Raw genomic sequence first — 25280 nt, forward strand, 5'->3', positions numbered from 1 at the left:
GTAAAGAGTCAATGTCTCTTTACTGACTCTAGGCCTGACATCTTCCTGAGCCTCTGATATTAATATGATTCTTCGGTTGTGGTTGCAAGGCTTGGTCCTCTTGCCTGATCACGTTTTTCTGACCCTTTCCTTTTTGGTTGTTTTTTGGCCATTGTCGACTGTCATGGGAGGTTACACACGTTCTCACTCATAGCCCCTCCCTCCTCAATATACACTCATGTCCCCTGTTGTCAATTGGCTGCAGTGATGTTGTGTGACTTGGCCTTGAGCCACTTGTTTGTTCCCCAATCACAAAGCCACATGTGGCTGTGGGGAATCACTAGATTGAATTTTCAGCACAAACCAACAGTACAGAAATATTTGCTATATTCGAAAAAACGGGTCACATTTTACTTCTGAGCATATCTACATGTAGGAATAAGACAATCTGCACTTAGTTCCATTTTTACAGAACATTGCTTTTTCCTGTGACTCAGATATACTGACTGCACTCTTAGGCAACATAATTATGTCCTTAAAAAAAATGACTCAGTATATACAAATCATTCAAATGCAACATCGGACACCACAATAACATTCTCCTTCTCCAGCCATACAGTCACCACTGATTCCTATCTGTATGCTTTTCTAATCCAAACATGTGCAGTTAGGAATTTAAGAAATCTAAATGTGGTACTTCCAATTTTATTAGCCTATTCTTTCCCTTTGACGAACCCAGTCATAACCTCTGGTTTACTGTCTGCCATCTAAGATGTGGGGAAAAAAGAACAACGCTTTTAATCATATTAGTTATTTTATTGCAGCCCATGGTTACTGATGGCCATTTGTGTTTTAGGAAAGCAAAGCAGTAACCTGAACATATAGTTCTCATTTAGTTAAATAACTTTTTGTTGTTCTTTATTTGTCATAGAAAAAAGCAGTCTAATCTCAAAATGATAGACGTTAGACAAAACTGCAAGGCCAGCAGCTTCTTGTTGGTGGTACATTTGATCAATGGTTTCTCGATGTTCTGTCAATGAGGCTCCACATAGGGTAATAAAGCAAAACATATTGCCCAGGACTGCATGCCCTTGGATGGATCGATACTATCCTGTTTGATTAAGTTCTACATAAGTGCATTTTGCGTCAGTGAGTCAAATGTATGAGCAAAAGAGAGTCTGTGATTCACACATGTCTAAAAAATGTTCTTGGCTCTGATGTGGGTAGTGGGTTTTCCCCGTTAACAGGCAATATTCAACAGACATACACATTTATGTCAGGTCAACAGAACTGCCTACAAGAATCAGATGAGAACACGAATACCATTCTTATGACGACGTCAGGTGTACGAAGTCAATTTGAAGCTATTATCAGATTTACCGCGGAGATGCATGTGGCATCATTATGGTTTTCCAACCCAAAGCACCAAAGGTAATGAGCACACGTCCCAAAACCTCAACCTACTCATCTATCATTCTGTAGTGGAGTTGATGTTTACTGATACTGATACAGACTTGAAACCACATGATGAAATCACAGAGCACTTTCTGCTGCTTTGGTGTTGTTAGATCAGATGCTGCTATGTGCAAACTTCCCATGGCTGCAGACCAGTATTTAATTTAAGTTTTACGGCTTTTTTTTTTTTCCCCCGCAATACGCCTCAGAAAGTTTGGTAATACAGACACACATTTGGAGAAATTAGAAGTTAATGATGTGAGCCAAGTTGAAAAGATACATATCCATGACAAACAATAAAATAGATTTATTTTTTTCAGTTAACTCTAAACCTTCATAATTAAAGCCTCAATATGACTGTTGTCCTTCCAGAATTCCAAAATCTTCATCGCATGGGGGGGTGTTCTGGACGTGCGAGAATAAAGTCCTGAACAACTTACTTTGAGAACATCATGTTTATGGATATTTACACGAGCCTGCTGCACCATTATCTGACAGCAGAGAGCAAACAGAAATACACATGCACACCCCCCCGCCCCCCCACCCCGTCAGAGTGTGTGTTTTGACAACATCGTCTGTCACAGTCTCTGATCTCATGCTTGGAATAAATCAAAGGTGCTATCACGCTGCTGTGGGAGTCAAAATCCAGACACCAAATAATCTGTACCTCGCACAAACTCATTTCTTTTCTATTTTCGTTGTGCACAAAGACGCCCGGTGTGTCTCTAAAACTTCACTTTATTACTTAGTTTTGATTCAAAGACACATTAAAAAGGCAGATAAAATAAAAGAAAACGCGTAAAAACAGACTAAAAGTATCACAAAAAAAAAACAAAAAAACTACCAGAACAACTACTGGTATAGATCTATGCATGGCTTGTGTTCAATGTGAGAATTGCATTCAGTCCTCCATACCATACAGATATGCACATACAAATGGGACGAGGGTGTTTTCTGCAGTGTTGTGATTGATTCTGCCTGCACGAGTATTCCCCTAGTGAATGTCCCCTAAGTATTTTTTTCTTCAGACTATTAAGGGGCCTCCTGTGCTTCCAGATGTCTTCAAGGTCCCTATTCCCTTCATTATACCCCAGAGATGTTGAGGTCACTCCCACAATCCGTGAACTCCAGGTTCATGTCCTCCCCTTGAACGTGTTCATGCAGGTATAAGTCCCAGAAAACTTGTGGATTTCCTCAAGTGCAACTTGTGGCATGAAGCTAAAAACAAAAGTGCATAAAAACAAGAGATGGAATGTTAAGTACAAAATAATAATTGTTGTGAAATCAAGGCCAAAAAAAAAAGAAATCAAATATGAACTGCTTACCTTTTAAGAAGTACAAGGGCATGCATCGTCCAGGGCAGGTAGAGGAAAGCCTTATCAGCTCTCACTGCCTCCACTGTCCTCTGGGCAACAACCTCAGGTTTGAGAGGAGGAAAGAGCTGAGGAAACCTGCAAGAGAAGCAAGGGAGGTGATGACCACTCTGTTCTTCAGTAGAGATTGAAAACGTTCAAGTACAGTGCAAACAAAGTCTGCCATGGCTCTAAAAACATCCTCACATTATCATTTTTCCATAACATACTTACAATACTAGAAGTCACTTTAGAAAAAACTGGAACTGGGACTTTTAAAATACAATTAGTCCAAATGAAATTGTACAGTATGGATTTCTCGAAGTCAGACTAACACACCAGTTGGACCAGAGTCGGACTAGAGCTGGCCTGGGCTTTCTTTCCCAACCCCTGCTTGAACCCGGACAAAATCGATTAAGATAAAGCCCTTTTTTTGCACCGATGAGGAGACTGATTTCATATTCTGTCAGCTTAAGGGATGAGACATTTCTAAGTTAAGGGAGGATAGGAAAACTCAACATTCAAACTAGCTGCGATGTGATGAACTAGAAACCAAAGGAGGTGTTTCGTCCCACAGTGGAGTGGAGGCAGACACACTACATTCAATAAATTGAATCCTTACTCGTGCTTCTATAATGGGACAATGACAGTAACCGCTGTAGCTCACCTTAACTGTGCATGGAAATGTACAGACTCGTGTGTGACAGTTAACAATCACAATACTCAGATACACCGTGGTGTTGAAAATGTGAATGATGGGTACTGAGAGAACGGAGACTGATCAGATCGGGTTGGTTTTCCAGTCTCTAACTATCCACTTTTGGTGGTTGTGTGCACACGCTTTACTAAAGAAGTGCTCAGTGGGTGTAACTGTTTGTGAAAGCGTCCAAACTATACAGAAAATGTTTGTGACATCCTCCAAAGCTATTACACCGCCGTGTCAGAGGTGAGCTGTAGTCATGCACCTCCATGGGAACACAGTGTCATAGATGTTCAGGGTCTTGCAGGGGTAAGCGGTACTGGACCTGATCAAAGTACAGAGTCTATAAAAATGTGCACAGCGACGACAAATGCACGAATGCCATCACTAAAAACTGTTTTAAGTGAAATGTTTGGTCAATGACATGGGTCTCTAAAGAGGTCATCCTCTCTGCTCGTAAATGTAGGCGGTTAGTTGGTGAATTTATGCCCAGCCTCACCAAAAACATTCATGAGGTAATGTATGGAGGAGGCAGGGGAATGCAGCAACAGACAGGGAGTAGTGGAACTTGACAAAAAATGACATCACTTACAGCAGCTGAGGTCACCGATGCTCTAATATTTTTGACTGGAGCGTCTTAACGTCCACTCATCAGTTACACATTTCAGTCTCGGGATGGGACAATAATGCCATAAAAAGGTATTAAGTCTTCTCTGTCTTGAGCGCATTGCCACAACCTTCATGTCCGTTCTGCATTATGGTCATGTGTTATATGCACATGCATCCTCTCAAAGCTTCATCACTGCATGAGTTTTGTATTCTATTTTTAAAAACTTCACTCAAAATATCCCATGTAATGTGGGTTTACAGCAGTTTAAAACAGTTTAAAGCATATTATATACTGTATATATATATGTATAAAATTAAAATGACAACTTCACTTCTCACTTGTAAGTGGATTCTCACCTGACTCTCATGCCCTGGAACATCTCTGTATTGGTGTGGAAGGGAAGTACTGTGGTGCAGCCAACACCAGGGCAGTCCAGCAGACCCAGTGTCAGGCTTTCCATGAAGGCCAGTGATGAGGCCTTGGAGGTGCAATAATCTATGGCCCCAGGAATGGGAGACTGGGACAGGATGGAGTTTATGCATACGACACGGCCGTGCTGCAGCTCCAGCATTCTTGGCAGGAAGGCCTTTGTAGTCTGAGTCAAGGATGCAAAAAAGAGGAGAATGAATCGAAGAACAGTAGCAACCGCAGCAAGGTCAAGTAACAGACAGTGAATTACATCCAGTCAAATAAAAGAAGAACAGACAAGCAGTCAACAATAAACTGGCTCATATTGTGGCTCAAATACATTTCCATTTCCATTTAGTTGATAACTGCACATCTGTCTGCAAATAAAATAGTCTAAAATAGTCAAAATGCCATGAGTCCCCTTATGGTATTGCAGGGACTGAGAGGTAAATTGGAAATACCCCACTTCACCTGCCATAGTGGCAAAACATGATTGGCAAGCCTGGAGTTGTCTGCTGCAGATATACGGTCACGCTCTGATCAAAAATATGAAAATGACAAGTATCCTTTTCAAGGAAATCCCCGTCTTCTACACGAGAACTGCCTGTGCTTCAAATTACTGCAAGTCTTACCCAGAACTGTCCCAAGGTGTTGATATGTTGGGATTTCAAAAGGGCGTCGTCGTCGCTGTCCATAAGACTTTTGCCGTGGACTACAGCTGCGTTGTTCACTAATATCGTAACATCTCCCACCTGAGATTAAAGAGCACAACAATGAGGTGGGGGGAGGGGGAGGAAAAACTGGCACACATTATGTTTATTTTCTGTCTGCTTCCATAAGATGATGCAATTGTTCTGCAACAGAGCTGTCAGAAATATTCCCCGCTCTTATACAGATATTTCAGATGACGTGTAATCTATACACCAGATGGGAGACAGAGTGGCTCAGAGCCAATACATTACAGATGAGACACAGAGGCATCCCAGGGAAATTGTTCATGATGTGTTGCAATGCGTGCAAAAGGCATTTCCCTGTGGTCAGGTAGAAAACATCTTTATAAATATTGAAGAGGTGTACCTTTTCTCGAACCACCTTGGCTTGCTTGTAAACTTCTTCACGATTGGCAACATCACACACAAAGTAATGGCACTCTGTTCCTGAGAGGGAAATCTCTTCAGTCGTTTCTTTGAGGCATTTTTCTGTCCGGCCCCATAAGATCACCTAGGAAAATGATCGCATTTGAAAAGGTTAGAAAGAAATAGAGATTGTTCTGTGTGAAAAAAAAAAGTAGTCAGTCATCAGCAAAACACATGTTTGATTTAGAAAACAGAGAGGCCATTTCCACTTCAACCAAGTTTTTCAGCAAGATTAAGGAATTGGGGGGTTGCTGTGTGAATGAATTGTCTCTTCATCCACTCGAAGATCAGAAGAAGGCTGGTCATTATTTGAGAAAGGAACATAGAGTTTGGACAAAGGGGGAAGGTAGGGGGTGGGCTAGTGATTGGGCAATTAGATCTGCCAGTCTCCAGGGTCAGGGAAAGGTGATGAAATCAAGGAATGAGCCCTCCTCATCTCTCAAAGACAAATTCTCCAAACAATTTCATGGCCTGTTGAGTAGATGAGCCCTGTCATTTTCGGTCAGGGAGTCTAAAAACATAGCGTGTGTGAAGTGCTGAAGACACCAGCGTGGGATTTGGCTGACTGCCCATGACCAAGGTTAACATTTGAGCAAAGAGTCCTCTGGAAAGTGATCTGGTGTATCTGAAAGACTGTCAGTAAGTCCCATTGTTTTATACCACTGTATGTGTGCCAACATATACTTAGTTTAAATTCATCTACTAACGGGACCAAGAGCCACTTTGCATTGGGGCTGGGTGAGACGGCCAAACAGGAAATCCTGTTTAAAATAAAAAAATAAAAATCTTTCAAAGCTTAATAACTCCTGCAATATTTAGTTAACTGTAGTTTACCCTTCTTTCTTTGTAAGCATAAAATGACACCTTACCATATCAAAGTATGCTTGTGCAAGAAACACTGGAATATTATATATATATATATATATATATATATATATACATATATATATTCATGTATTAAGAATCTTATATTGATTTAAAAAAACTAAACAAAACAGAAAAAACTAGGATTCCCAGTCCTATTTAGGTGAGCCAAATATTGCTGGAGGCTTTTTAAAGCCACAATCCTTAAAAAAAAGCCAGATTCCTTAAAAAGAACCACATTCTTACACAGCGATCCATTTTATGTTTTGGTAGCAATGATAGAAGCAAACCAAAGTTAGAACACTGACAACTCCAGCGACATTAAAGACTGATATTTGTTCTCCATTTCTTTATCAGATCTGGAGCGGCACTTCCTCTGTAAACGGCCCCTGTTTGAGTTGCTTGTGATTGTTTCTCTTTTTCTGTTTGCTTAATTTGCAGACCCATTTAAGTAATCAGCAAAGGCAGACAGGTCCTGATAAATGACTGAAAGCTTTTAATAGGATTTGAGCCGTACAAACAAAGCCGACAGCTCTCATTAAAAGTCAGCACTCAAACTGTGCTCTCCTGTTACAGTGTTTTTTAATTCATTAGGTTTATCACCCGTCACAACACACAGAGGACACTCAGAACAAACACGCTTTGGTCAAATTGCTATGTGTGCTGTGTGTTTTAATAGACACTGCACAAGCCTCTTTCCTTGCCATGGGTAAATCGGTGATGGAGCCAACTAAGGATGCCTAACAAGACTTAACATCAACGCGCGATGTAAGTGAAAGCTCTGCAATCAACAAACGAATGTAGCAAAGCTTGAAACGAGAAGCAAGGGTGAAAATACCATTCAGTGCCGAGTTGTACGTCTCCTTGTCCCCAATAGCTGCAGCTGAATTACAGTGGCACTCTACGTCTTCGCTCTGAATGTATGGGTCGGTATGAAGCCTCCTTTTCACACCCATTGTAAGGGCCAACAGAGAGGCAGCACACAGAGGGGGCAGCAGGAGTTCAGGAGGCAGTCGCCTGCCGCTGTCTAATTACTGCAGAGACAGCAAGGTCAGTTGCAGGGCAATACCCAGCTGGGAGTGGTGTGCTTCCCGCCTCCAGCACAACACACTCTCTCTCTCTCTCTCTCTCACACACACACAAACCTGTTGTCAGTGTCTGGGTTAGATTCATCTTCCGTGTAGTGATCACTTGACATAATGTTAACAACCACCTAAAAATCTTGTGCTTTCTGCAAAACACGTTTTTTTCTCCTGGTAGTTGAATGTTCCAGCACTGAAATGAGCTTGTTGTTTAACGTTGGTGACAACTTGGTGGGATTGCCTTGGAAAGCCATGTCACAGTGTTCTGAACTTGGATGTCGTGTTTGAAAATACTTTGGTTTATTGTTTCAGAGCACCCCCACCACCCCCATCCCCACCCCCGTCGAGTCTCTGTTTCTCCATCTTGCCGAATTCTTTTATCGACTCTGCAGCTTGTATTCTTCAAACCATGAAAACACCAAAGCCTGAGCGGAGGGGAAAAAGGAAATTCCGCCTGTCAATCAAAAAGCAGCTGAAATTGGGGTGAGCGCAAGTTCATAGAGGTTAGCGCTATTCATAATTACCGTCCTATTTCCTTTTAGCATTTCTTTAGGCAGGGAGTAATTGTCATCCACATTACCACAGGTGTTGTTTTCAAAGCCTTCACACCTTGATAATACCCAACAATGGGGCGCTGAAAAGCATGGTGACATGCTTTGTTGTGCAGCTGCAAAGTAAAGCTTTTAAAACCCACTGGTTTCTTCTTGCTCACTCCCCGAGGAGATGACAGTGAAAGACAGAGGTAGGCCGTTAATGTTTCATTGGGCTTTTAGCAATGTTTTCAAGCTGCTAAAATTGCACCTTAAGAGAGCAACTGAGATGTGGAGTGCACGTCACATACAAACAGATAATTACAACCCGCAGCTGGGCGGCTAAATGCGTTCTACAGGGGAAATTACTACCATTTTCTTCCATGTGTAATGATGACTCCCATCTAAGGTGATCAAAAATAGAGCCACTCTGTATTAACATGTTACTGCTTAAGGGACTCAAGTGCAGTGGCGCAGGCACTCAGCTGTGTAATGTTCACCCACAGGATGAGCAGACAATCTATAGCTGTAGATGATGATGGGAAGTGAGCGTGAGCATGACCTGCAGGGATGAGGAACCGTCTCCTGGAGCAGTTCAGGCTCCAGTGAAGGCTTCTTGTTAGGGGGTGACGGATGCTTGGGGTTGGGGGTAGGAGGGGTGCATGGTTAGGAGTGGTGAAGCAAGTTAAGTAATATAGGTATAATATAGGTTAAATTTGCAGAGAAGTATTTTAAAGAGCTGATTCCATTTGCCTAAACGATCAAAACATGAGTAACAGCATGCAAAATGCATATTAATTCATGTCCAGCTGTTAATAATAATGATGGATCATAACTCCAGAGGTTCAATAAATCACTGATCATCAATTGTTGAACTATTGCTTCATCATTTCCCTGCATGTCACTTTTGTTTCTGTAATAAAAATCATTATAATTCATTATAATTGCTGTGTTTTGCATTTGTTTTCAGCTCAACTAATAATGCAGTACCATGGAATACTTGAAAACAGGACCTAACAGAACATGTTAGCTACATTAACTTTAAAAAACACTTTTAAAGTTGTGAGGATGAGCCACTGAAAGTCTGAAATTGTCCTTACGTCCTACGGTCTTCATATTGTTTAGTTCTCACAAAGATGTTAAGCTCACACAAACACAGGCTTGCACAGACAGGAGTCCTTATAAGGACAGCTATCCTTATTCAAATCTCAGCCCTCAGAGATGAGATTCTGCCTCATCAGGACCAGGATTTGGTCCCAAAGAGGACTACTGGTCCTGACAAGATCAGAACAGACAAGTCATAACATAATCAGTCCAGATTTCAGCAGAATAAATGTCAGCCAAGTGCTGAGCTGCTGCTTAATCAAATTTATCAGCCGCTATAAAAGTTATCTACACCTGCCCCCTAGTTGACCCAGGCTGTTGAGCAATAGTGAGAGCTGAGTCTCTAGTCTCACTGGATCAGCTATAGTAGAGATCAGGACTCTCAGACAACATGAGAGCGATAATAACACTCTTGAGGTGAAAGGTAGACAGGGTTCTTTTCTCAGGTAGCAAAGTTCCTACACACAATAAGCACGTGAATAACTTATACTACATTTGGAAAGAGTGACAGCTGTGCGTGTGTTCAACAAGTGTTCCGAGGTGAAATGAAATTACCTTTCTGGCTCCCTGCTTGGCAAACTCTTTGGCGAGGTGACGTCCAATGCCTCGTCCCCCACCGGTGATCAATACCACCTCCTTGGTCAGGTCCTTCCTTCTGCTTGGCAACAGTGAAACCAAAGTGCCCCTGACTATGTGATACAACATCTGCAACGGGAACAGAAACATACGACCCACGCTCTTCCACTCCATCTCGATAAAGTGCTCGCACGGGCAGTCGACAAGTGAGCCCCCGTAATGTTTACGCTGCAAGTTTACGCGCAGCAGCAGCAGCAGTCTGCAGATATCCTCCCACAGACAGCAGCAGCAGCACACTCACACCGACCTATGAGCTCGTGCAAGTTTGTCCGCATGCACAACTCGTTTCACGTGCAGTCTCACACACACCGTTGCATGAGTGAACACAAGCGCGGAAATGCGTGACTTCAGGGAGCTCCCGACATGTCAGTCGACATGAAACTCGAAATGAGTGAGTGAGTGAGTGGTCACTCTTTACGCCTGTCAACTAGCGAAGACGTGAAACGGCTCTTCCGGGCGACGCGAGCGACGCTGGTCGGTGGTCGGTGGTGCGCGCTCCGCTGCCGGACTTTGTTGTTGTTGTGTTGCGTTGTGTTGCTGTCGTGCCTTTTATTGCCGCCTCTGCTCCGGCTGCGCTGCTTCCACCAGTGAAAAGTCCTGGACGAATCTAAAGGGGAGGTTTGTAAAGCATTAATCCTGATTGACATGATAAGTGGAAATGAATATTTTTTACTCCAGTGCCCGTCTGACCTGAGTGGTTGCTTTACTTGCCTGGTCCCCACCCCCTTCATGTGTCTACAGCGGGGGTGGTTCCTAATCTGTGGTCCGGGTCCCCGGCAGTGGCCGACTCCACATTGGATGACTCCATGTCTCTTTAAACTGCAGTTTCACTCTGTTTGTGCGACTGAAAACAGACTTTTGCACTAAAATTGTACTCAATTTAAAAGTGGACTAACATAATAAAATGAGCAGTAAAACCACCCATACCTTTTGTTTGTTTTAACCTTTCAAGTGTGACCCCATTTTAACACTTTGTGATGTAAACATACAGTGGATCTTCTGTAATTCTGATTTCAGAAGTCATACATAATTTTAAAAACACTTGAAACCTCTATTATAGACAGACAGATAGATAGATAGATTGTCAAAACAGATATAAAGCAATAAGACATTTAACAATTTATCATGCTCTCACATCAGATTACTGCTTTACTATATTAAGTTACTTATTATGTATTGATGCAGTTTGTGTATTATTAGCATAGGTTTGTGGTGCAATGTTCCAGCACATAATAAGTTGATCAATCTTGTACTTTGTGCCACAATTATACGAATTTACCCTAAACAGAAAACAGAATACAATTCCATATTTATCCCAGTCATTCTAATATTGGAGTTAAATAACTTTTTTTATCAGTTCATTAATAAAATCCCCCCTTAAACGTGTATTATAAATATGATCTTTGTCTGGAAATGTTCAGATTAAAATGATACATTTATGCTGGAGGGTATGGTTATCGGTTTTCTGCGGGTTCTCTGGTTTCCTCCCAAAGTCCAGAAACATGCAATATGGGGATGAGGTGAATTGGACACTCTTAATTGACCATAGGTGTGAGAGTGGATAGTTGTTTGTCTCTATGTGGCCCTGTGATGGACTGGCGACCTGTCCAGCGTGTACCCTGCTTTTCGTCCTAAAATAAATGTACTGTTGTATTTACATTTTGTTACTTTACGTACAGCTATATGACAAGTTTGTTTAGAATCAGCTGTTCATCACATCACACCTCTGATGCCATTTACAGTATCTTCCCATTCATTTAATAAAGACCAGCTTTAATTGATCTCTATGAGTCAGTGAATGGATACAATTATGTATAAATTACTGGGCCTGAAATGAGCTTCCCCTGTTTCATAGACCAGCAACTTGGTAATGTTAGCGACTGTGCTTACGCTGATAGCTGTGGCAGCATACAGTGAGAATGATATGATCTTATATTTAATCTTTGTCAATTAATCGTAGGATTAAAATGATTTCTGTGTGGGTTCGGGTGGCCACGTCGAGAAAGACAGCAGCTTTCTGGCAGCATTCAGTGAAATATCAATACTGAAAAATAACTTTTTAACAGTCAGAAAAATCTTGGCAGATTCCTTGAAAGAGATTGTAGCTTCCATTAGTGTGTGGGTTTGATGATAAGGCTGAGGTGAAGGAACATCGTTAGTGTTTCAGTTTTAATGTTTATGTTACTACTATAGTTCTGATAGTTCAAATATGGGGGTTTGACTCCATCAGAATGAACTCTTCTTTTGCTGGACTGACACAACCCTAATCTGGCCTAGGCACTCTGTACCATGGCTCCTGGCCCCAAACTTTGACCCAGAAATAATACAAGAAGCTGGTATAAAAATGAAAAAGACAACAGCAATGGCACATGACATGGTGGCAAATAGCCGCCAGCAAACACTGCATACAACAAGCTGAAAGTGGCCGTATCGCCACCAAGTGTAGCCGAATCACACACACTTTGATTCATTGAATCGATTCCCCACTAGTGCTTGTGTACTGGGACAAGGACAGTAGCCCAGTTAAATGTCATAGTTGAGTTACAACAACAGCTTGACTTATCCGTGCATAAAAATGTCCTGACTGACTCACACAGAATAACAATGATGCTGCAATCACACCTAATTAAGCAAAACAAATACGCACACAAACAAAGAATCTCAGCAAAGTCACTGAACAAACGAAACCAAGTTAACCAAGTGACACATGCCAAAATAACATTAATCACGCAAATGAGCACCCCAATAGAGTCATTAATAGATATACGCTTAAGCTAAATAAATAGATCGTTTCACTTCCTTTTAGTGTGGTTAAGTCACATTTATTTATAGCATAACTATGGGAGTTGAGCCACTCTACAGTAAAGGCAAATGATGAGATGATAAGATGGAATCAGATCAGAACAAAAAGACTATGGTTGGATTTTAAAGATCCTGTGTCATTCTGTGGCATTTAGGAGGAAATATAATATGATACCTTTTAGTTTGTTTCTAATATGTTTGCATAAGTGTATCATCCCTTTATAAGAGAAGGACTGCCATCTTGTGCCACCATGTTTCCACAGCAGCCCAAATAGACGTCAGAGCCGATGCCTGTGTTTTGCATTTTGAGACAGAAGGTCACACAGGTCACCATGCCGACAAAGAACTACAGCGTTCTTTTAGATACGAGAATCCCACTGTATATGTCACTAATTCTTACACACTAGACATTTAAAATATCACATTTAAAAAATATTAAAATATTAAAACACACTGTCATGCAAAATAAAAAGAGCTAGTTTCACGTTAAATAAGGCAATCTTGACTTAAATTTAAAACTGACAGGTCGTTATTATTCTGAAGCCTCATAATTCACAAGTCCAGATGCGACATTCAATTATGGCAAAACTTTGCCATCACTTTTACAAGCAGGATGGAGTATTTGTCAACGAAATGGTCTCATAAGTGCTGAGCGACATCATTGGTTTGAAGCCTTTTTGTTGTAAAGGAGGCAGCGTCTCTGTGTGCGATCTGGGAAATAGGTCAGGTCTTAGGTGCTTGTCAGGATGACAAAGCAGACAGTGCATGAATGTCTCCCTAGAACAAGTACTAGGAATCCACAAGCTTCAGACAAGATTCCAGTCTGTGATTTTTGGCCCTGGTGCTGTGATTTCTACTTGGTATCACTGAATGCAGCACCCTTTCAGCAACTGGGAAGAGTTTAAAAAACAGTCCCACAATGGCTTCTTTGTGCTGCAGGCTCAGCTACTTAGGGACGACTGAGAGGCTCTCGTGTGCTGGAAAAAAACTCAAGACAATGTTACTCCAGATGCTGCACTGATTTTTGGTCATTTCAGAGATTATACCAATGAATAGATTACACCAGTGAATACATACAGTCACTTTGCACTCCAAACTTATACTTAAGCATTTCCAGCTGGAGTGAAATTAAAAGTAAAGCAGTGGATTTGCAAAAACAAAACAAAACATTTTAAGATGTAAACTGCAGTGAGCTGCAAATGGGTTCAGGCTACACACAAAATGCAAAAATGGAAATAGAGCCCATTTCAGAGGGCACGGTTTATTTATTCTCATGCTATCACTGCCATCTACAGATCAGCAACGAAAGTTCAGATTGGGGTGTTTTCAGTCTCTCCTCATAAACACCAGGCAATGAAAATGCCACTCTGATTAGAATTCAGCTTGAAGCAGATACCTGTAAGAATATCTCTTGGGTTTGGAAGGCATCTTAATTGGTACAATGGAAATGTAAGGGTAATGAAAACTATGGTATTGACATAAAGAGGTTTTGTGCCATTAACAGCTCGGTTTCCTTAGGAAACATATAATTTCTTTCACTACATAGCCATAAAATATGTTGAGGAATATAATTATTTTTTTCCCTGGGCAACAGGAAGTCAGTGAATGCAACTGAGGACAAAAGGCCTTGCATGCGGATGTGGGAGGGGTGGAAAGATTTTCAAAGCAGGTAGATAAAACGTTTACTCTAAATGACTTACTGAGAAGCCCAGCAACACCATGGACATCAGCTCGGCAATTTTAATAATTGGCTTTGCTGCTCTTGTTGCAGCCTTCCTCCTCCTGGTAATTGGACTTGTGTATTCTGAGCTGATGAATTCAGACATTCCTCGTGGGGTTGCAAATAGAGGGAAACTGCACATAGTTCATGGCTTGTTTGTTGGCATAGCAATTGTGGTGAGTATTTACAGCATCCATGGAATCATTAGTGCTTATTATTTTATGTTATCTGCATGTTTGTAATTGATTTCTTTTTTTAAATATGACTTTAACGTATTCCTATAATGAGCAGGAAAATGGCTCTGCTATAATGCAATATTAATATAATGTCAGAGGCAGCTGTTCTTTCTGTGTCCTTCAGCAACTGATAAGAAGAACGTTTTAGATAAGAAATCAAGTCAACAAAAGTGCATAAAGACAAGGTCATGTGTTTCCCTTTTTGATATTGCCATAGTAAAAATGGTTAAAGAATAAGAATACACTTTATTTCAGTTTACCGTTGTCTTCCACTTGTAATAAGTCTGTGTCTCCTCTCCTGCCAGGGCCGGATTCTGCAGAATCTAGGCATTTGTCATCAGGTCAGCTTCATCCGATGGTTCATGGCTTGTTTTCTGAATCGCTTGAATCCAGTTCCTTCAGGTCTGAGAGTGAAGGACCTGAAATTCTGTGATGTGCCAGTTCGAGTCTATGAACCCACTAAGGTTTGCGATGGGTTGAGTAGAGGTCTCATATATATCCATGGAGGAGGTTGGATACTGGGCAGTCTAGGTAGATACACACTGTTACGATCATTTAAAAATAACATTAAATGTAAGTTAGTTATTATCATTATTATTATTAATAATAATAATAATAAATGCAACAGCTGTATGGACGACAGTCAGTTCACTGTGGTTAATCTTTGGTGCTGGACATGTGTATAGTGATTTAGATCACAAATTAAACAAAATTAAAACACAAAATTCTGTTTGTGCTTCAACAAATCTTTCATTAACTGTGGTGTTCTGTTAATCCTCCCTAGATTCTGTTGATGAAGTCTGTCGGCACATTGCCATGAAGTCTGACACCACTGTTGTTTCTGTTGGGTAAATAAACCTCTCCACACACTGTGCACAGAAATAACTGTATTTTTCCCCCCCACCAAATTGCCAGAATATAACATATTGTCTCCCTTTCTTTCCTCTCACCCCTCCTAGGTACCGATTAGCCCCTGAGCACAGATACCCAGCCCAACTGGACGATTGTGAGGCAGCAATCTGTCACTTCCTGTCAGTTGCTGAGGCAGAGTTCAGCGTGGACTCGCATAGAGTGGCAGTCGGAGGGGACAGCACTGGGGCTAATCTGGCAGCAGCATTGTGCCAAAGGCTGGCAAAGAGAGAGGATGGACATCTGCCATTCCCATGTGCTCAGGTCCTCATCTACCCAGCACTGCAGATGGCAGATTTCAACCTGCCCTCATACCAGCAGAATCATGCCGTGCCCATATTGTTTCGTGGCCGGATGGCATTCTACTTCCTGCAGTACCTCAGCGAGGACATATCTGTGTGCCAAGATGTGCTAGAGGGCAACCATGTCCCCACTGAGCTGAGGCCGTGCTACAAGGCGTGGCTCTCCTCATCCAACTTACCTCCGGAGTGCCTCGCACGTGGATTCAGTGAGCGCCAAAGCCCAGAATATGATGGCAATGTGTATCACACAGTCAAAGCTGGTTTGGAACCTGAGGTCTCCCCTTTACTGGCAGAAGATGCGGTCCTTAAGAAAACCCCGCCCACCTTCATTCTCACCTGTGAGTATGATGTCCTGAGGGATGATGGGATACTTTACAGGAAAAGGCTACTGGATCTGAAAAGAGATGTCAATTGGCAACATGTGAAGCACGGTTTCCATGGCATGATTAACTTTTTCAACCAGGGCTGGCTCACTTTTCCCTCTGCACTGTGGGTCATGGATAGTGTTGTTAATTATGTGGAAACACTGTGAAGATCATAAAAAAGGGTCATGTACTTTATTCTGTACTTTTTAAAAATCTTGTTTCACAGTTTAATAAACAAAACTTTCCTCCACTGGCAGCACTCCTCTTTATTAAAAGTATACTGTTCACAGAAGACAAACCGCCCTCCACATAAATCAATAAACAAAACCTGCTCTTTTTTTTTTTTCCAAAAAATGAAAAGTAGCCTGCCGGACACAAAGTCTAGGAACAATTTCTGGCACAGTTTGAACATTATAGAGTACACTGCTAAAAGGTAAATGTCATGCCCTGGCCTTAAGGAATGTATTTCCTTTGAACACAGATATAAGACATCTCCAATTTGCTTCCACTATACTCTGCTTGCCTTCCTGCTCAGTGTTTGCTGTATCCATGGCAACAGAGCTCTTCTATTTCACCCACATGTGATCTTTTGACAAGCTAACCATGCTCTAACGGTAGTTCAGATTTGACACCAGGCAAAGTATACGCCACACAGGGGTGGACCAAAGCTGGATAGAGTTAGAGCAGAACTATTCCAACAAGGCTTTTTGGGAATTGGGCAGAGAAAAAAAAATCAGAATTTGATTTACTTTCAACGCTCTACACTCTGCAACATCGCACAAAGGATATCGGAAGACAGTTGCGCCAGTTTGTGAAAAGATAATTTTAGTGGTGCTTGAATCAAAATGATATGTTTCGATTAAGCATACAACATTGGTTGAGTATGCATCCCTTTTCATTGTGCAGATCCAAAACATAACCAGTGGCAGTCTGCCAAATGTTTTGTAGCACCTCAGCTGGTAGTCAAATCTATAGCAAAGTGATTAGGCAGCCTCAGTTCAGCTACATCAGCACAGCCTCCTAGTGGGCGAGGTTTCAGCTGGAGACTAATTGCATTGATGTGAGGTTGGCCATGGACCGCTGGTTCAGGATCAGGCAGGAGAAATTGGTTAAAAAATACTGTACAACAGCCCAGATCAATAGAGAAGTGTGAGCTTTGCTGATCCCTGTCCTGGACTCATTGCTCAAGCCCCTGTACTGTATACCCCCCTCCCCTTCTCAGTCCTCTTTGCAACGTCTGTTTATTCTGTCTGACACAGTTCATGTGGGAGCCAAAGACAGCCAAGAGCACCAATCGTGTAGACTACCGGCCCCACTGGGACTTCGAGCCAGACATCTTTGAGAGGATGTGCCCTGCTGAGAGCCGAGGTCAGCCTTTAACTGCTCATTCATGGCATTAACACCAATTGAATGGCTGTCACAACCCTGCAAGTCAGGGCTTTCTTCTCGAGATTGTGGCCACTTTTGCATAATTTTGAGAGTCAAGATAAAGGCTTGTGATAAAAGCCCATGAAAGCAAGTTTCTGGTCAAACTCAGCAGTCATGAAACATGTGTAAAATCATTAGTCCTAGCGGACCCTTGAAGGCTAATTAGAGCAATTTGCGGCTGTCACATGGCGAGTCTTTTGAAGATTACTGTAAAAGAATGGTCATGCCCTCAATATCTTAATCCAGTAAAGGCCAGAGCATCCAGGCTATGTTGAGACATTCTGTTTATAGTCTTCCAGGGGCTTCCATCCAAGCAGCTGTTTGGTCAATACTGCCAACCACCCTCTCATCATTTGGTCACGCAGTATGAAGAAAGCTATGGGACAAAGCGCAACAATACTTTGCCCACTCTGCGACCCTGGCATCGCGACAGCTTGACATGGCAGCCTGAGAGGTCTGACCTGCCAATTTCTGGTAAGACCGCAGTTTAAAGTCCCATGCCACCGGGACCCGGAGGTACAAATTATGGGGAAGAAAAACAGCCACACAGGCACCAGTACTGTGAATGTAGAGCAAACACACTTAATTGTGTGGACAAAACACATCAGCAGTTGTGCTCATGAACAATTAAATGCATGTGGCCCCAGATGCCTTTTATTGTTCAAAATCAGTCAGCAGTGTAATTAATAGCTACAGTAACATGGCAGTTAACTTTCTCTTCTCTGTGTTCCTTTCCAGTCCTTCCAACCAATTTGCTGCAGTCCACAAAGCGCTGTTTGGAAAAGCAGCAGTCACACCTTGCATAGCAGACCGTCTACAGGTCAGCGTAGCCGAGGCACCCACTCGGTGCCTTCTGCCAGAGACGCTTTTTTTCCATGGCTTCATGCACACACTCCTGCCACCTCCACACAGCAAAATCACAACACCACGGTCCTGGATCTAAGACAATGCTCGCTAGCTGCAAGTCCCGTCCCATCATACAGGCTTAGAGATGTGGCTCTCAAATTGCCTCACATGATATTTGTCAAGCACTGCTCCAAGTTTAGCCGCCTTGTGCTTCTGTTTCATTTTAATAGTCGACTGTGTGAAGAGATTAGATAAAGCAGATACTTTGGGAAATTCAGGATTTTCAAAACAGCATTCTCTCTATCTGTTCTCTTGCTGTGAGCACTACTGTAGATTTACTGAGTGTTGTGCCATTAGTAGCTTTTCTATAGTAGTATATATATTGCTGTATTTGTGGTGAGTCTGCATGCAAGAATAAGGGTGTGAATGATGTTCACCCTTCCTAAGGATAATTGCATGCAAATTCTTTCTCTCTCTTTACACTTAAGTCTGAGACGCAGAGCAGGCTGTCAAGTTTTACCCTCTGTGGAGAAAAAGCAAAGAACAGACAAATAAAACAAAATAAAATAAAATCAGTGTTGATGCCAGAGCGAACCTGAGCATTGAGGCAAACGAGAAGCATCCAAGAATATACAACATTTCCTTATCAGGGAACATTTTCTTCTACACTGCTATAGAGAAAAAGCAAAGAGCAGACGAACAGAAGAAATAATAAATAAATTGAGTTGTGTTGACGCTAGGGCTGACCTAAGTACCAGAACGCACGAGTCATTGATGGTGGTGTCTGAAGGGACATGTCTAACTCCCATCTCATTAGGTGTTTAATTACAGGGAATCAAAGTGTTTAATTAGGAAAAATAAAAAGTGCTTATGTTTGATGGTCAGCCATCTGCGTCTGCCTCCCATTTCCCCGCCTGCATGCTGTCCTCCAGTGCAACTGATACCCTCTACTTCACCCACTGTTAACAGGTCACTGTACTGTGCTGCTGATGCCTGCGTGTCACACGACACCTCTGTGCCGAGAGAAGAGCTCAACGTCTCACCCATTGCATAGTCATGTTTGCCTATTAAGCCACATGGTGGTGCTATAGCAGCACGTCCCTCTCTGTAAACCTGTCAGGGTGTCGCTCATGTCCTGAACTGAACAGTAAATCTAATGCATTTTTCATAGATAATATAAACACATTCAAAGTAAAAAAAAAAGATATACATATATATCTACATTTGGCTTAATCCCAATACTTACTCATTTTAGATACAAACGTAAGGAAAAACAAATTCATATATTTCTTGTTTATACAAAACAAGATACAGTGAACAAAGAATCTGCACAGTCAAGGTTAAACAAATACACTTTTTCCTGCCAAACGAAGGAGGGTGATTTAAAGTGTTAGCAGAATTTTAGAAGTTGTTGTGGAGTCTAACATATTAATATGGTATAACACAGCAATTTACATCATGTCATGTTTAAAAAGCAACTGGAGATAATTACACTGTTTGCAGGCCAATGTGTAAGTTAGACAAACATCGCACAGTGATAGATTACGCCCACATTGCCCAATCTCTGTAATGTGTTAGAGTAGAATGAACTCATTTACTCTGAGATGTACCATATTCATGCATTATCTCTACAGCACAGAGCGACACCAAGCATCTGGAATGATATAAATCTAAAGTTCATGGCAGAAAAAAAAGTGGCAAATCAAAGAAGCAAACAATTTACATGGCAGCACACCCTGCGTAAATTTAAACAAACATCAGTTTGACCACCATTAAGTGTCTCATACTTTTCATGTAGTGTCACTGGGCTAGATATAACAAACACACTTTTCTTTTTGCAATAGTCAGACCAACATAATCTATTCAAATATAGATGCCTTGTAAAATGTTAACTAAACAACAAGTCAAAGAAATTAGAGCATAGTGGTCATTTTACAACCCAGAAACTTGATGTAATGCATGATTCGTTTATATACTCCATCATCACCTCATCTTATCATCAGTGGAAAACTGAATTCTTGTTACACACTGGTCTGGCGAGGCTCCTTATCAGGGAGTGTAAGGACAAAGGGAATGAGTATGCCCTTCACTGCAGAGAGGACACTCAAATCCACGTCTGTAAAGGCAGGAGAGATCTCATCAGCCTCGAACTTCATGGTGTACTGGCGGTTGATACAATAAATTGTGCCATCCATCGTGACACACCGAAAGACAGGGCAGCGCTGGAGCCGTTTGGAACTGCACTCGTACCAAACTCGAGCCACCGTATGATAGCGATACACACTAACACCCAGCAACGGGTTAACATCAAACCGATACAGACATCGCCCCACAGCAACCATATCTGCTGTTCTGTCTTTGTTACCTACTAACAGACTTGGCCTCCAGGCGTTGGTTTTGGGGCTGTAGCGCAGCAGCATATATCTTAGAGTTCCCCCAGAAACGAAAAGCTCTCCATTGCACACCGTGACGTGATGTGCCACAGCAAATGTATCATTGGGCAGTGGAGCCACAAATGTCCATCTGTCCAGTCGTGGGTCATAGCGCTCGACTGACGAAAGACACTCCCCTCCGATGGCGTAGATGTAGCCCTCCAGTGTTGCCAGTTTGCAGCGCGGTCTGGCCTCATTCATAGGACTGATCTCCTTCCAAATGGATGTCAAAGGATTGTAGCAAAACACACGCTTTGAGGGTGTAATTTCTCTGCCTGTACATTGGCAGCCCACAGCCACAAATAAATAGTTATCCATTGTGCACATGGCACAGGCTTTAGAGATGACCTCCTGTGGGATAAGGCAGAGTGTTTGCCAGGAGTCTTTGTAGTCATCATAATAGTACACGGCACTAGACGTCCTTTTCTGCTCTGTCTCTGCTGCCTGCCCTCCTATGTCCCTGGTCCAGTCTTGAGGGTCCATATCTGCCACCATGACAAATCTTCTCCCTGCTGTTCTTTGTCTCTGGATTTGTTCCCGCTCACCAGCCATTAGTCGCCCATAGATGTTGGGGTCCCTGAGCACCTGGAGGTAGTTGTCTGACATGACCTGCAGGGCTGCTTGCTGCACAGAGGTCTGGCCATGTTTTTTGGCCAGGTACAGTGTCTCCAAGCAGTTACCAAGATCAAGCTTGCTAGTCAAGCTTTCCAAATTGGTGCCATCAAGAGTTTTTACTGGAAGGTGTAAAAATGGAGCACCTGCTACAGTCTCTAGATCAACCCCGTTGCTCACATCAGGGCCTCTGCTGTCTGTAGAGAGACTGATCAGAGGGTGAACAGAGAGTGGCTCATTGCTCGCTGAGGCCAGAGATTGAATTATTGGAGCTGAGACTGTTGAAGTTATAAATGGGATGGGGAGCGCACACTGCTCTGCTGCAGACAGATAGCTCTCCTTGCGTAGGAGTACTTGCCTTGCAGGGTGCCTCAGCTTGCCGCTTCCTAGTGAGGAGACATCCTCATCAGTGCTTTGTGATAAAACCAGATCACGCATAATGATGGGGCTCAAAGAGGAAGACGAGTCCGTCGGGCTGCTGACACGGCTCCCAAACTCCACTGGCTGCGGCTCAGAATTCCTCTCATACTGACCAAGCACTGTGTGTGAATCAGAGACAGAACGAGAGGAAGATTCAACATAGTAATCATATATCTTTCCACGCACAATCTCGTCTCCTGTTCCTTCCAGCACTACGTTGGCATCTTCCACTTTGATCTCTGCCTTTGAGAGGAAGCTGGAGTAGGCACCCTGGTGCTCCAAGTCCTGCCTTAACTCCCTGCCCACACCCACGATGCCCTCCAGCCTCTGCAAAAAGCAAGGGGAGCGGCGCCCCGTTGTACTGATCATCCCAGTCTCTGTTGGATCAGGAAGGTTCAAAGCAGATCCTACTGAAACATTACTGGTAGCAACCTCTGCCTGATTCTGATGAGTGAGCGTCTCTACTTCTGTGCTGACATCTTGATCGTTATATGTCATTGTCAATGCATCTTCACCCTTATCAGCTTGATGTGGATGGGTCTCTGTTATTGTTTTTTCAGTCCTGTGAGAAGGCAGGTCCTCAGTGGTCGAGTCTGCGTGTGATGACACAGGTCGATGGCTCCCATCTCCTGCGTCATGCTGTGGTGAGTTCTGACACCGTAGTGCTGTCTTGCAGTTTTGGCAGGTTGCATTTTGAGTGTCTTTGTTGTCTTCGACAGGCTGACTCTCTTTGCCCCTGGAGCTGTAGAACCTGTAGACCCATGAAACCAGCACCACTGCAGCCACAGAGATACTCAGCTTCAACCCCAGCTGCATGTCGAACTGGACTCCCAAAAGCTCTGCAATGGGCATAGCTGCAGCGGAGATGGAGGCGATGATTGGTTGACTGATCCTATTGAATGTTATTTTCAATGCGTCTCAGTTGATGGTAGCATGCTGTCTGGTTTTCATTATAAGAGCTGCTGTGCTGCTGATCTGATGACTGCTCCTCTTTACTCAAAGGAAGCGTAAACTGATACCTGTTGAGGCACTATTTGCATCCTAGCTTAGTGGAGGCGGGACACTTGTCATGCACCACCTGTTCAAGTTTACAAGTCATACAAGGAATATGAAAATACCCAATGGATTAATATTTGTGTATGCAATTTGCTGACTCACCCAAGCTTTTCCCAGATCATCAAAGTGCCTTATGTCTGAAACTAAGACCTTGTTTTTACTTTGTGTAACAATGCCAATTTTTATTTATTATTTATTCTGTAATAAACGTTAAAGTATATAACTCCTTTTCATTGTTTTACTTGACAGACACGTGCAACTTTTGTTTTCAGTTGTATGTTTCCCTATTGTCCATATTTGTGGATGCTCCTATGTATAAGGGTATTTTTCTGTTGTGATATGCCAGGGAAAATGTAGTGACTTTTTCATCCCTAATGCTTTATGCTGTAGCTTCCTTATTAATAGATTTTATATCTATATTATATATTTTAGGGCTCTGCGTATGTCTGACTGGTGTTTCTTGTTTGTTCTATGCACTTTCCCTGGCCTCTCTTACTGTGCCAGTTACATTAACACAAACAGGGGTGGTTCAGGTCATGCTTAATTTGTTTTGGAAGTCTGCAAAATGTCCATAAAAACATTATGATAGATCACACTCCTTAACTTGCTTAAACACACGGCTGCAGGAGGAAAACACTGTTTGAATAAGGGGTGGGGAGTGATGATAGATGACATTTATCAAATACTTTACAAACAGGATACAACTGTTTGCACAGCCTTGCCGCAGATCAAAGGTTCTTTTCTACCAGTGCAGATATTTCAATTACTGTCACTTAAAGGGAGCTGGAGATTGCTCTTGGACAGCTAAATGGCACTTGGCATTATAAACACACAGAGCTGTTAATAATAATAAAAAAAAACTGTCCAGAGAATGCACTATACTGAAATACAAACCAACGACTCTGTCACACGTCATGCCATGTCATTCCATCACCACTGCCAGGCTGTCATTTTGGCTGCGGATAACACACTAGAGTGATCCTGTGGTCAACAACAGGATAGTGTTTATTTTAGCAATACTCTGAGGAGCAATGTCAGGTGCATCATGCAGAGAGGCATACTGAGGGTGTGTCAAGTGTCCTAGCTGACATGGGGACTGTTTAGTCATCTGGTAACTGGGCCTACAGATGACATAATGGAAACTGGATTCTGCAAGCACGGCTGACTCCTGAATAATTCACAGATGGGCCACAGAGACAATGTCTTATCCTCACCTTTGCTCCAAGCTAAGGTGAACTATTCAAAATACTGCTGAGAAAAAGAAACTTTTATTGTGTTGGGGCACTTTCACCTTTTTATTGCTTCTTCCATTCATGATAGGTGTGTAAGATTCAATGGAACAATGACAAGTGTAACAGTTATTTCAGTAATAAGAGTGGGGACTGCCAGGAAGCATTGTAGTCAATTAGGTGCAATAAATAATACTGAGTGGTTTGTTATCATAGATAAAGGTGGTGTAATATGCACCCACGTATGTGCACACAGGCGCACACATGTCGTCCAGCGTTATAGTGGTTAAGATGTGACAGGTTTGTGCACTCTCCAATGCATTCAGAAATGGACCTGTTTCTCCTCACATGAATGCAAAGTGAGTAATAAAAGTGAAAAGAGAACACAAGTGTCTCTTGAATCAAAATTAAAATGCCTGCTGAGTTGAAATGCTATAGAGTTAGCAGATAAGGATTTGTGCCCCTTGCCTCCCTCACTGAGAAAAAATAATAATAACAATTCACAGCCTATATGAATATCTGTTAATAATACTTGTGCTCTGCAGCTCTCATCTCTCATCTCTGAAATACAGGAATATGGATTGTACTTTGACAAGGTGATCCAATATCCCAAAAGAACAGGCTTGTCCTTTCTATTCTAAATCTCTGCTCTTACCTCCCACCTGACTTAAACCTTAATCCCTTAATATGTGTTGTGTCCTTCAAATATCTTAAACTGCAATCCTTGTGAAGTCCAAAAAATGCAGGATTACTTAGCACTGAGCTCTTCCTCACTGTGTGTGAATGAGAACAATGTGCAGAAGGTTAACAGCAACGTCAGAATCTCCTTCACGGGCCACTTTATGGTCAATACTATCGGAAAATATCCAACACCAAGTAAGTTTTGGAACTTGACTGAAGTTAAGAACAAATAAGTATAAGTGTTTTCTTGACATTGGGAGACTGACTTTCCCTGATAAAGTGAGACTGTCAACAATTCCCTCAAAATATTAAACAGGCAGATATGGATAGTATCAGAACACACACACTGTAGATGTACATGTATTACATTTATCACCAAACAAAAA

The 25280-nt window shown here is 42.2% G+C and overlaps 4 protein-coding genes across 6 annotated transcripts; 2 read left to right on the forward strand and 2 right to left on the reverse strand.

Annotated features, from left to right (window-relative positions):
- Positions 1-774: 774 nt before the first annotated feature.
- On the reverse strand, positions 775-10395 carry dhrs3b (dehydrogenase/reductase (SDR family) member 3b). Its single transcript, XM_044023337.1, has 6 exons — positions 9776-10395; positions 5582-5725; positions 5137-5256; positions 4453-4691; positions 2760-2885; positions 775-2652 (listed from the first exon to the last, which is right to left on the reverse strand). The coding sequence occupies exons 1-6, from the start codon at positions 9968-9970 to the stop codon at positions 2568-2570; spliced, it is 909 nt and encodes a 302-aa protein (XP_043879272.1). The 5' UTR covers positions 9971-10395; the 3' UTR covers positions 775-2567.
- Positions 10396-10420: 25 nt separating this feature from the next.
- On the forward strand, positions 10421-16440 carry aadacl4 (arylacetamide deacetylase-like 4). Of its 3 annotated transcripts, XM_044023332.1 has the most exons (6): positions 10421-10474; positions 14253-14327; positions 14430-14554; positions 14920-15145; positions 15399-15462; positions 15574-16440. In XM_044023332.1, exons 2-6 carry the CDS (start codon positions 14264-14266, stop codon positions 16355-16357), a joined length of 1263 nt encoding a protein of 420 aa, XP_043879267.1. In that variant the 5' UTR covers positions 10421-10474; positions 14253-14263; the 3' UTR covers positions 16358-16440. The 3 variants fall into 3 exon arrangements, with proteins under 3 accessions (XP_043879267.1, XP_043879269.1, XP_043879268.1); XM_044023334.1 differs by lacking the exons at positions 14253-14327; positions 14430-14554 and having other exon boundaries at positions 10438-10474; XM_044023333.1 differs by lacking the exon at positions 10421-10474 and having other exon boundaries at positions 14281-14554.
- An 822-nt stretch (positions 16441-17262) lies between these two features.
- cfap107 (cilia and flagella associated protein 107) lies at positions 17263-18424 on the forward strand. Its single transcript, XM_044023535.1, has 4 exons — positions 17263-17298; positions 17450-17558; positions 17910-18092; positions 18357-18424. The coding sequence occupies exons 1-4, from the start codon at positions 17263-17265 to the stop codon at positions 18422-18424; spliced, it is 396 nt and encodes a 131-aa protein (XP_043879470.1).
- Positions 18425-18924: 500 nt separating this feature from the next.
- klhdc7a (kelch domain containing 7A) lies at positions 18925-25274 on the reverse strand. Its single transcript, XM_044023328.1, has one exon. The coding sequence runs from the start codon at positions 22778-22780 to the stop codon at positions 20486-20488; it is 2295 nt and encodes a 764-aa protein (XP_043879263.1). The 5' UTR covers positions 22781-25274; the 3' UTR covers positions 18925-20485.
- Between the last annotated feature and the right edge of the window lie 6 nt (positions 25275-25280).

Source organism: Solea senegalensis, linkage group LG4, assembly GCF_019176455.1.
Source record: "Solea senegalensis isolate Sse05_10M linkage group LG4, IFAPA_SoseM_1, whole genome shotgun sequence".
Classification (NCBI taxonomy): domain Eukaryota; kingdom Metazoa; phylum Chordata; class Actinopteri; order Pleuronectiformes; family Soleidae; genus Solea; species Solea senegalensis.